Source organism: Rattus norvegicus, chromosome 3, assembly GCF_021556685.1.
Source record: "Rattus norvegicus strain SHRSP/BbbUtx chromosome 3, alternate assembly SHRSP_T2T, whole genome shotgun sequence".
In the NCBI taxonomy this organism is placed as follows: domain Eukaryota; kingdom Metazoa; phylum Chordata; class Mammalia; order Rodentia; family Muridae; genus Rattus; species Rattus norvegicus.
In genome coordinates, this window is record NC_141536.1 from 54,502,499 (window position 1) to 54,514,727 (window position 12,229).

At 45.0% G+C, this 12,229-nt stretch overlaps 1 protein-coding gene and 1 long non-coding RNA gene across 4 annotated transcripts in view; one reads left to right on the top strand and one right to left on the bottom strand.

Moving 5' to 3' along the window:
• Sp5 (Sp5 transcription factor) overlaps window positions 1-2,071 on the top strand; it is a 2,813-nt gene extending 742 nt beyond the window's left edge. Inside the window, 1 exon segment of the mRNA NM_001106552.1 lies at window positions 339-2,071. Coding sequence (NP_001100022.1) covers window positions 339-1,484 — 1,146 coding nt within the window. The 3' untranslated portion in view covers window positions 1,485-2,071.
• Window positions 2,072-7,435: 5,364 nt separating this feature from the next.
• Window positions 7,436-12,229, bottom strand: part of LOC120101561 (uncharacterized) — a 29,593-nt gene continuing 24,799 nt past the window's right edge. The window contains exons 4-5 of one of the 3 annotated variants that reach the window (XR_015683550.1): window positions 11,499-11,664; window positions 7,436-8,219 (exon numbers count right to left, since the gene is read on the bottom strand). This is a non-coding gene — a long non-coding RNA (uncharacterized LOC120101561). Of the gene's footprint in view, window positions 8,220-11,463; window positions 11,665-12,229 lie in introns of those variants that run through there. The other 2 variants (XR_015683551.1, XR_015683549.1) reach the window with 2 other exon arrangements.

Consider the following 12,229-nt stretch of genomic DNA (forward strand, 5'->3'; position numbering starts at 1 on the left):
AGACGAGCCCACAGCCCCACTGTGGTTGTTTCTAGGTGTTCTTAACCAGTCTGGTCCCTCTGCCTCTTTTGCACTTCCCTTAATGGATGCTTGGCATCTCTTTGAACCAAGTAGTTTAGCGGGAAGAGACGGCGCTCCAGGGGTTCAGGTAGCACTGGCGCTGAAAGTTTCCTGGGACCGCTGGGTGCGCGCGCGGGATGCTGTGAGGTCTGGGGTAGGGACGGCCCGGCAGAGGAGGGGCGGGAGTATAATAGTGGGGGTGGCGGCCCTGCCCAGAGTCCGCGCTTAGAACGCTAACCTTTTGTCTCTTCCGCCCTCCCTCGCCGCCGCCCATGCAGGACCGCACCCCCAGCGCCTCCCCGGACCTGGGCAAGCACTCGCCCCTGGCACTGCTGGCCGCCACCTGTAGCCGGATCGGCCAGCCGGGCGCTGCGGCGGCACCCGACTTCCTTCAGGTGCCCTATGACCCAGCTCTGGGTTCACCCTCCAGGCTTTTCCACCCGTGGACTGCCGACATGCCCGCGCACTCGCCAGGCGCCCTGCCGCCCCCACACCCCAGCCTGGGGCTGACGCCACAGAAAACACACCTGCAGCCATCTTTCGGGGCAGCTCACGAGCTCCCGCTCACTCCCCCCGCGGATCCGTCCTACCCTTACGAGTTCTCGCCCGTCAAGATGCTGCCCTCGAGCATGGCGGCTCTGCCAGCCAGCTGCGCGCCGGCATACGTGCCCTACGCTGCCCAAGCCGCGTTGCCCCCGGGCTACTCCAACCTGCTACCCCCGCCGCCACCACCGCCTCCACCGCCCACCTGCCGCCAGTTGTCCCCCGCCCCGGCCCCGGACGACCTCCCCTGGTGGAGCATCCCGCAATCGGGTGCTGGGCCGGGGAGCTCCGGGGTTCCAGGGACCAGCCTCTCCAGCGCCTGTGCCGGGCCTCCCCACGCTCCCCGCTTTCCCGCCTCGGCTGCGGCTGCTGCAGCAGCGGCTGCTGCCCTGCAACGGGGCCTAGTGTTGGGCCCGTCGGACTTTGCACAGTACCAGAGCCAGATCGCCGCGCTGCTGCAGACCAAGGCCCCCCTGGCGGCCACGGCCAGGAGGTGCCGCCGCTGCCGCTGCCCCAACTGCCAGGCAGCTGGCGGTGCCCCCGAGGCGGAGCCGGGCAAAAAGAAGCAACACGTGTGCCACGTGCCAGGCTGCGGCAAGGTGTACGGCAAGACGTCGCACCTGAAGGCGCACCTGCGCTGGCACACGGGCGAGCGGCCCTTCGTGTGCAATTGGCTCTTCTGCGGCAAGAGCTTCACGCGCTCCGACGAGCTGCAGCGGCACCTCCGGACTCACACGGGCGAGAAGCGCTTCGCCTGTCCCGAGTGCGGCAAACGCTTCATGCGAAGCGACCACCTCGCCAAGCACGTGAAGACGCACCAAAATAAGAAGCTCAAAGTCGCCGAGGCCGGGGTGAAGCGGGAGAACCCGCGGGACCTATGAGCGCACCGGGGCACTTCCGAGGCCACTCCCACCCAAGACATCCGTCCCAGCACCATTGCAGGCACGCTCGGGTACTTGCCATCGAGGTAGCTGACAGAGAGGAAACTTTAAAAATGAACTTTTTATTGTCCTCCTCCCGAAGCGAAGTCCTGCCGCCCGGCCCTAGAGCGGAGGGCAGGGCAGGCAGGGCTGGAAACTAGGTCATAGTTGAGAACCCCGACTTACCCCAGGAGGATTCCAAAGTCGGAGCCATCCCTGCCTGGGAGACTTACACTAGGGGATTCTACCCAGGGCTGGCTTTGCTTGTGGGAGCCGCTGCTGAAATTAAAAACAAAACAAACAAAAACCAGAAGGACCTTCAGAGATTTAAAAACGGGGCTTAAGTTTTCGCTAGGCCCGATTCGGACTTTGTACAGGTTATTTAATAATAGCTTTGTCAAAGAGTAATTATAATTATAACGTTAATAAATGTTTCTGTTCTCAGCTCCACGCAGAGCTACAGCATGGTCATGGTACGTTTCTGTAAAGCGATCAGCAGTTGCAGCGTGAAAATAAATACGTCAGGGTCTCCTCGGGAAGACCCCCGCAGAGCTGGTCTCCTCTGATCTTTTCTTCCTGGAGTCCTTGCTGAGAGGTCAGGTTTCACCAGAGATCTGATGGTTCTTTCCTGTGTGCTGCCTGTGTCACAGGAGTCTTTGGTTTCTAAGTTTGGGCAAGCACGTACTGGATGCATGGGCAGGCGCTAGGTAGTCAGTTTTCTGGTAAAGAGGCTAAGGCAGGACTTGGCATTTCCAGTTTAGGTTTCTGTGCGACTGCAAGACTTACTGTGTTGTTTGCTTTATAAATTTGATAACCTCCTGCACAAAGACTAAGGCCAATTCCTCGCTGTTTTACAGTTGTTGGTATTCTTGGGTCCCGGAGGAGCTAAGTTTTCTCAGGGCCTTCTCCCAGATGAGATTTTTAGAGTTAAATAGACAAGTTGGTGGCTCTTACATAGAGTAGCCTGTGCCAGGGTAACACCAAAAAGGTAGCTGTCACTCTTGCCTCGGTCCAGCCTGGCCATCCACAACTTGTTTGCTAATCTTAACAAGCCCTTTCCCACAGACCAGCTATAGATGGGCCAGGAAATTTTAATTCTTCTTGTAACTTGGATTTTCTTTTGAATCACCCAGCCAGCCAGATTTTTCTCAGGGAAGAACCAGAAAAGCTTACTCACATCCTAGAAATGTAGGAAAATGTAGGAAAGGCAGGATTCTCACCTTTCTCTAACTTTTTAAAGTTCGAAGTCTTTTTTTTCTCAAGTGTTTCAACTCATCTGTATTGTTACCTAGCAGCTAAATTTTTTCATTTAGAGTCAGCAAAACTCAAAATGAAATTTAAATTTTGTTACTGTTTTAACGACAAAATGCAGTGAATGATCTTTTCACCACAGAATTGTGTGTATGTATTTATAATATTTCACAACCTACAAACCTGCCCTTCATTTTTGCTTGAAGTCAAACTAAAGGGCAAAAATTTTAAATGCAATTGTAGGTTGTTCTCAAAAGTTATGTAAATAAAACACAAACATTAACCTAATTGAAGTGAGAATAACTTTTTTATAATCATAAGAAATAGTTTTATTGTGTAATGTGAGATGACCACAAATGTATGTTAGATTTCTTGACAAAGCATGCATGCCTCAAACCCACTTGCCCTCTTTAGAGAGTTTGATCTATTTAATAAACTTGAATGCTAGCCATCCTGCTCCTTAACTTCAGAAGAGAGAGATAAATTTCTAAGGCTGTGGCTGGTTTGCAAGCAATCAGAATAGAGTTGCAAGATAGTGCAGCAAGTACACACCTAAACCTGCACTCTTAACCGAAATCCACTGTAGTTCTTCAGTAATGTCGTCTTGATTTAGATCTAGTACACTACATAGACATTGAACATATAGTGGACCTAGAAAAGTTGCACAAAGTTTTCAGTCACTCATGAGCCATGGCCTGCGATAAACTTCAGACTCAGGAAAGGTTTCATGGCAGGAGATGAGGACTTTGGACTCAGGATATTTGAAGGGGTTATGTCACATAAGGATAGCTTTGATTCATTTAAATCAAAGCTTCAAAATTGCCACTTTCTCTTTCTTTCTTTTTTTTTTAAACACACCTGTGATGACCAGCAGATAAAATCCTTTAACTTTCAAAGAGATGAGGAGAAAATGAACCTTTTACATGCAGAAAAATGTGAGATTGAAAATTAAACAGGGATAGTGAAGGAGTATTCTCAGAGCTTTGAGGTTAAGTGAAGAACTAAGTCAATTATGTGGAGTTTACCAGAATAAGGTATATATAAAGTTATATAACATTAAAAATAGAACAAAGCTATGAGGTGACAAAATTAACTTTCTTAGAACTGTTTAATTGAGACTGCCTGATTGAAAAGCAGCCTTTGGCTTAATTTGATACATGGTAACTACTGGCTATTCACTGCAACATGGTAACTATTGACCATTCTTTGCATTCCTACAGCTCTCTCAGTTACCTTAGAAAAAGAATTAATGTCATTCTTGAAGAAGACACTCAAGTCACAGTAATAATAATATCCAGGTATGGGAAGGCATTCTGCGTGTATGCTGAAAAAATAAGCTAATATAATAAGCAGTGTTCAAGTATACTAGCTGTGGAGATTTGAGTTATTTCATTTTGTTTAATAAGTCTGCAACCAAAGTACCATTATAATTTATTAAATTAGAATTTATTTTGGAACACCAGTATGCAAAAATGATGTGTGACTTAGGCACAAACTTAACATATTACTTATAGCAGAAAATATAACGGAATTAAAATGAAAGGCTTAAAAGTAAATTAACACTAAATGTTAGCTACACGTTATTTTGAATTGGAGTTTGCCAAAACCAAAAAGTGAGTTTAATCTGCCAACTTTTCACAATGTTTAATTTAAGGCTTCAGCACACATTTATTTTAAAACTGAAATGGTTTTGATTTAAATGATAATGATTCTCTCATGGCATTAAGTTGGTTTTTTTAAGAAACTGGTTTGGGCAGAATAGAAATAGAGTATATATTAAATTCCAAATCGCTGACATCTTAAATTGTACAATCAATGAATAAATGAACCGTATGGGTCAAGAATTAGAAACAGAGAAATTGAATAATGTTTAAATTAGCTAATTTAGAATTTTGTGTTTCTGAATTTAACAATACAGTTTTCTGCTTTTCTCCAGAGAACACTAGGAAGATATTTCTATAATGGGTCTGGTGAATTTGCCAAAGAAAACGCAAGTGTTATTAAAAATCAATTTCGACATCCCTAAATTTACCAGAGCTAAGTAAGTTTTAATAATTTGACTTAATTCGGTAAAATATAACACACTACTAAAAAATACAATCTTGTTGAGGTTGCTTCCAGTAAAAACTTATTTTGATGGCATCTGTTAAAAGGCAGGTTTTTACCCCAGTGTGTGCAGTGAGTAGGCTTTGAAGGAATCCATTGAAAGTGACGTCTTCAGCTTGGTCCTGCTGGGAGAGTGTGATAGGATGCTGTTATAGAAGTGGCTGCAAATTCCTTCTCTTTTAAACACTGGTGTGGATGACACTGGTTCCTGTGAGACTCTAGAGCTGGAAAACATGTTTGCTTACCTTTGCTTCTTGTTTTACACAAGAGAGCCAACCAGCAGCTCTGGGGTAGGAACTAGGGCTAGCTGTAGTGAGGAATCAGATTTAAACTTTGATGTCTGGTAAACAACTACAGTTCACTACTGGACCCAATTAACTATCACTACTTTCTCCTGTCTACGTGATAGAGAGAGGAATTTTAAAAGACTATGAGACCTGGGGCACCTTTGAAATGTGGGTGCCACACCTTGAATCCAGGAAGAAGGGCCAAGCAGAGGAATTGTCAGTGTTCAGTACAGGTTATATAGTGAGTTTGAGGGCCAGCACAAACTACTAAGCAAGACCATACTATGTTGCAATACCGTATCCAAAAATAGGGAAATGTGTTGCTAACATTGTGTGATAAAGTACAGAAAAATAAGGAAAATATCTAGGCATATACGTGTTTACGATAAGATGTATTTATGTTAATATGCCAAAGTGATGTGCCATTATAGTCATAATCCGATTCATATAATATTCTATATTGTACAAGTTGCTGATCCTGGTTCTCCCTCCCAGCTCCCAGAAATAAGACTCAGACTCAGAATATATTTACAAATACCTTAGCCATATAGGTAGGGTCTTCTCTGACTAGATCATAATTTACAATAACCCATTTAATGTAACCTACATTCTGCCACGTGGCTGGCTACCTGTGCTCAGGTACCTTGAGTTCATTTCCTCACATCTTCTTGGGAGAATCTCCCCTGCCTGGCTCTATCCCAGAATTCTTTCTGCCTCCCGGATGTCCCACCTTCTATTTTACCCTTTCCTATAGGCCACAGGTCTTTTAAATTGAGACATAATGCATCCATACAATACATCAGATATTCTCTCTACACTATATAGGTAACTTAAAAGTTTTTTCTGGTATAGTAAGATTCTACATCTTGGCATAAATATCTTGATATCAATTTTTTTAAAAAATCACAGAAGTCTTTCTATTTAATTTATGGACACTATGTGACAACTTCCATCGTGTCCCTGACTGTCTTGAGTGACAGTAGTTCAACAGAGATGCAGTCTAACAGCTCCAGCCCTTCGTAGCTCTCTAGACCCTCTCACCACTGCAACTAGCCTTTTAACTCTTTTTCTGGGCTGTATGCTTTTCTGTCTGGTCCTTAGCCGTTCTCTAGAACAGTTCTCAACTGGATGGTTGACAGTTACTCCATGATTTGGTCCACAAATGTGGGCTTCAGTATGTTTTACCCAACACATTACTATCCTAAAGCACAGGCTGGTTTTCAAAAGTCGAAACGAGGAAATCATATCTAGTTCTCAGTTTGATAAAATGGGAAATCTATGGCTTCTACCTTTTGAAAAGTCAATTCAGCTTTATGATGATGGAGACTGTTAACTATGAAACATAAGTCTGATTTATAGTAAACTCATTTAAAATTTATTTATGGTAAAATTAGTCACACCTCTGACACAAGAAGCACACTAAAAATGTGTAAGATACCTTGAGGAGTCTTCGTGGCATGTGAGTTCTTTGACTGTGAGGTTAAACAGTTCTTGCCATGATGTGGCCAGTACGATCTAAAACTCAAAGGGAAAACATCTATCTGATCCAATTTCCAAGGCAAGCATCAGGCCTGCATCCTTACTTATGCTTAAGATTAGGAAATGTGTCCTCATTTTGAATGTATTTGGAGACAGCATCCTAAAAGTCTGCACAAAATCCTGGGAAGGCTGTGTCTCTTGTTCACGCGAATGTCAGTCTCACATCCCATGCACCACTTTATCCATTCTGTGCCTGGAAGAAGGCAAATGTCTATATATCCACGTCCATCTCTGTCATGAAACTTACTTAGCTCCCTGCAGAGCAGAACCCAACTGGCTTCTAAACTACAATTATTTTTTTAAAGATTTATTTATTTACTACATATAAGTACACTGTAGCTGTCTTCAGACACACCAGAAGAGGGCATCAGATCCCGTTACAGATGGTTGTGAGCCATCATGTGGTTGCTGGGAATTGAACTCAGGACCTCTGGAAGAGCAGTGAGCGCTCTTAACCACTGAGCCATCTCTCCAGCCCCCAACTACAATTATTTTAAGCTGTGTTTTGTTTGGATTTTCAGTGCTGGGAATTGAATCCAATAGTCGTTCAACTAAGTGCTCTACTACTGATCCGAATCCCCTAGTCCTGTGCTTGAACCTTCAACCCTGTTCCTGAGTAGCTAGTTTTAGTCATGTGCCACCACACCTGGATAAATCAGTTCATTGTGTCCTTAATAGATATTTATATCCCTGGAGATCAGTTTTACAGATAGGTGCAGATAGACATGTCTACTTCAAGTCATATTTTATTTATATAGTGTTTGCTGATGCTTTTATGAGTTTATGATGTCAATGAGAATATTCACATAGCAATAGGGAGGAAAATTGTAAATATAATAGAGGATTGAGATAATCCCAGTCTGGATGGATTTTTTTTAACTGATTAAGAATTAGACGAAAAGAGTGAGGGCTGTATACCCAGAATACACTGGGTTCAGTGTCCTGTGTCTACTACCACAAAAGGCTGGGAGGTGCAGTGTATATCCTAACATTCAGAACATAGAGGCTGGAGGATTAGGGCTTTAAGGTCATCCTCAGCTATAGAGAGAGTTTGCTGGAGGCTAGCCTTGGCTACATAAAATCCTGTCTCCAAAAAAAAAAAAAATGGGGGTGGGGTGGGGAGGGTAGATTACTGAAATCTATATGCACAGTCTTTTATTTGACTAAACTTTTCAAGTGGGGATGTGAACTGAGACTGTAAGCATTCGCTCATTTAAATTTCTCATGGAGGTTGCAGTTAGAGACTTTTTCACTTTGATTCTTGATGGAGTCCACGCCATCCATCTCTTAACACTATACAGCTGATAAGAAAACCATTGCAGAAACCATCTGTGCTGAGTCTGGGCTTGAGGTACAGAGACACCAAATTATCTGTTGCATGGAAAGAGCTCCTCTTCAGTCACAGCTCACAGTTACCAAGAGTGAGCCTGTGTTCCAGATAAGGGTCCTGAACCACCCTTATCTAGAACCTGTGGTGTTGTCACGGCCTCTCCTGCCTCTCTCTGAGGCAGATCTAGAAGTAGGAAGAGGGAAACAGATCATTGGAGTCAAACAGACAACATATCCATGTCCCTCTCTGGCATGAAACCTTATATGGTGGTCTTGTCCTAGACCCATTATTTGACCTGGATCCTATAATGTGGAGCCCAACAGGCTTCTGAGCTATACAGGCAAGTACGAAAGGAGTTGGAATGGGGTCCTTGGTCGGAGATCTGGGGTGAAATATCAGCACCTTCTCAGACGTAAATCCCCGAGGAGGTAAGTTTTCCCCTTACTCAAAAAATTCTGAATTTTTTTTTCAAACAGAAGGTTAGTGCAAATTATAGCCTTGGGGCTTTACTGAGGACACTCAGACTTGGTCGTTGAGCTGCTGGTCTTTCCCCAAGTTGGGATGCTTCAAAAACTAAAACCTGTGAATGAAAATACTCAACACAGCTTACAGCTGTTAACAGTGTAGTGTGAAGACCTTGGCTCTATCTTCTGATGGCAAAAATCTTGATTAAAAAGTAACAACGACAACAAAAGGGTTCGTTTCTGTGGTTAAAAGCATCGAAAGGAGATAAAGGTGCTTTCTGGTACTCCGAGCCCGTAGAGCTGAGGAGAGTTTAGTGGCACCTCCCGGCGGTTTATAACTGCTGTACCATTACATACCCTCAAGGCCTGTCGCTATTTATAGATACCTCACAAGGAGAGGGGAGAAGTGAAAAGTTTAGGCATCTTAGTTACTTTCCTATTGCTGTGAAGAGACATTATGACAAAGCAACTTGTAGACAGAAGATTTGGGGCTTACAGTTTGAGAGGATTAGAGTCCATGACCACCATGACAGGGAGCAAACCCCAAGCAAACAGGCATGGTGTTTGAGCTATAGGTGAGAGCTTACATTTTGACCTGCTAGTAGGAAACAGAGAAAACCTTTTGAAACCTCAAAGCCCACCCCCAGGGACACATCTTCTCCAACAAGGCCACACCTCCTCATCCTTCTCAAATAGTTCCACCTACTAAGGACCAAGTACTCAAATATAAGAGTCTTCAGGGGCCATTCACATTCAAATCACAGCAGCAGCCTTCCAGCAAGCTTAGTAATTAGCAGAGTGCAGCTAACAGAGCTGAAAATAGGAGTCCCATACCTAGCTCCACAGAGAGCCAGATATAAAAGGAAGAGTTGAATTTTCAGACAGATTGAGGGAGAGGCCCGGGAATGAGCAAGGATAGAACATGGACACTGTCAGCAGAGGAAACAGAACACTGTGAACAGAGGCCAGCTGCCTATCATGTTTGGGAACCAATGCTATGACAATAGGTATTTGTTTGAAAAAAAAATGAAAACTTTATTACATTCCAACAAATAGATCAGTGACCTGACCAAGCCGGCTCAGTCAGTCAACAGGGTCTCAAGGGAAGGAGGGAGGATTGAAAAGAAAAGGACAATTAGACAACACTATAACAACTCCAGCCAATGCTGAGGCTGAAGCGGGTTTATTTTTCTCCAGTCTGCTTTTTTACCATTCTAAGTACATGCAAAAAATAAGGTTAGTTCTAGGTCAAGGCAATAAACAAAGTCCCATGGTATTCAGGGATTTATTAAGATGATCAAGAACTTGAGCCTATGTCCTTGTCCTAGCCCAATATCAAATTCCTAGAAACAGCCCCAAGAGCTCTCCACAGGGACTATAAAATCAAATCTGCCACCAAGACCAGTTGCTATCAGGGTAATTCATAAAAAGAAGGGGAAGTCACATACTGGTTGGGTGGCTTGCCTTTAGACAGGACACATTGTTTATGGGGGCGATAGGAGTTCTGCATGAGTTTTTGAACTTGGGATATATTGGCCAAGCTGACTTTTTCCACTTATCTCCATTCTTGAAATATGAATTTCAAACTGTAAGAAAGGCTTTTTCTGAATAATAATTAAAGACTTTGTTATTAAGGGTTGTTTTTCCGGGCTGGAGAGATGGCTCAGCCGTTAAAGGCTAGGCTCACAACCAAAAATATAAGGGTTGTTTTTCCTTGCTGTGATTTGAACCCAGGCCCTTGCCCATGACAGGCAAGCTCCCCACCACTTTGCTACATTCTTCCCCATACTTAGTTTTTTATTGTGGGGCTTCACCACATAGCTTGGCTCAAGGTTAGCCTGGCTCTGCCTCCCAAGTACTAGATTGCTGCTGTACCCCTTCACACCCTTCTGTGTAGGGGATTTCTGTCTATGTTGAAGCCTTAACCAATTTCAGTGCCCTCTTTGTCCTTGCTGAGTCATAAGTCTCAGAGAATTGATTACAAGCTATATCCTGTTGATCTGTTTTGGGTTGAGGGATGGGTCTGTAAGCTAGGGTAACAATCATTAATGGGAGGCAACCATTTGTCTGGTCAATCTAAACAGGCAAGTGTGTTGCCTGGAGAATATAGAAAGGTTAACCGGGTCTGTTAGAGATCAATTGAAGATAACTAAAAATGAGAAGAGAGGGCAATCCAAGGGGCCAGGGCATGGACCTGTGACCAACTTTTCTCACTTTAAAGTCTTAGCAACTAGATCCTGACCCCCTGCCTCGAAGAACAGGCTGGGCCGAAGATGCCCAGAGGCCCAGCACCATTAAGACAAGCAAGTAAGTGATGGAAAGAGAAGAATGATGTGTGCACAATGAAGAGAGGCAGAACTGGATCTTGTCTGGGCCTGTGGCCGTGTAGCAGTGGGGGTCTGGGTCCATATCCAGAGCACGTGTTAACCCTCAAGGCCCTGCAGACATCCCTGGTCTGGGTCGCCATCTGGGGCCTTGTTGATATCTTAGGGCTTCGAAGCGGTGGCCCCACCCCTCATTGGCTGCATCACTCCGGGAGAGCAGGCTGCATCTAGTTCTAGGCAGTACAGAAGTGCTGGCCCTGGTGTGGGGGTTGCAGGTGAGCCAGCCCCAAGGGCATGAGATTGGGAAAGCTGGCCTGCCTCTTACTGGCCATGGGGTGGCATGGGTACAGGTGAGATGACCCCCCCTGACTGCAGAACCTGCAACTGGCCCTGTCCCTTGCAGGGTGCAGCACTAGGGAGAGCAGGCCCTGCACCATACCTGGGCAGCACAGTAGAGGGGCCCCTGGTAACAGGTACAGGAGAGCCAGCCCTGCTAGCATGAGTGGGAGAGCCAGCAGCTGACCAACTCAGCTGCCGCCCAGACCCAGATTCAGGGCTCAGAGTCGGCCTACCCCAATGTCTACCCCATCTGTCTTATTAGGGTTTTACTGCTGTGAACAGATACCATGACCAAAGCAATTCTTATAAAGAACATTTAGTTGGGGCTGGCTTACAGGTCCAGTGTTTCAGTTCATTATCATCAAGGCGGGAGCATGGCAGCGTCCTGACAGACATGGGGCTGGAATTGCTGAAAGTTCTACCTCTTGTTCCAAAAGCGGCTGGGAGAAGTGACCAAGCTAACTCAGTCAGTCAACAGGGTCTCAAGGGAGGGAGTGAGGACTGAAAAGAGAAAGACAATTGGACAACGCTATAACAACTGCAGCCAATGCTGAAGCTGAAATGGGTTTATTATTTTTTTTCTGTCTGCTTTTATGCCATTCTAAGTACATGCAAAGAATAAGGTCAGTTCTAGGTCAAGGCACAAACAAGGCAATAAAGTCCTGTGGTTTTCAGGTCTTGAGCCTACTTCCTTGTCCTAGTCAAATTCCTGGCAAATTCCTGACAGTGGCCAGAGGAGGGCTCTCCACAGAGAAGACTCTCTCCCACTTGGTTAGAAGGAGAGTCTCATTGCCCATCCCCACTTCCTCCAACAAGGCCACACCTACTCCAACAAGGCCACGCCTACTCCAACAAGGCCACACTTCCTAATAGTGCTACTCCCTGGTCAAGCATATTCAAACTACATGCACATACCTAATAATATTTTTTTTTAAAAAAAATATGTGGGCAAGTCAAAGCTTTGAAGGAGAAAGCAAGGATTCTATCAGATCCCTAGGCAATAATACTTGGCCATAATTACTAATATTCACTGGCAGCAGTCAAGAGTACTGAGTACTTGTGGTTA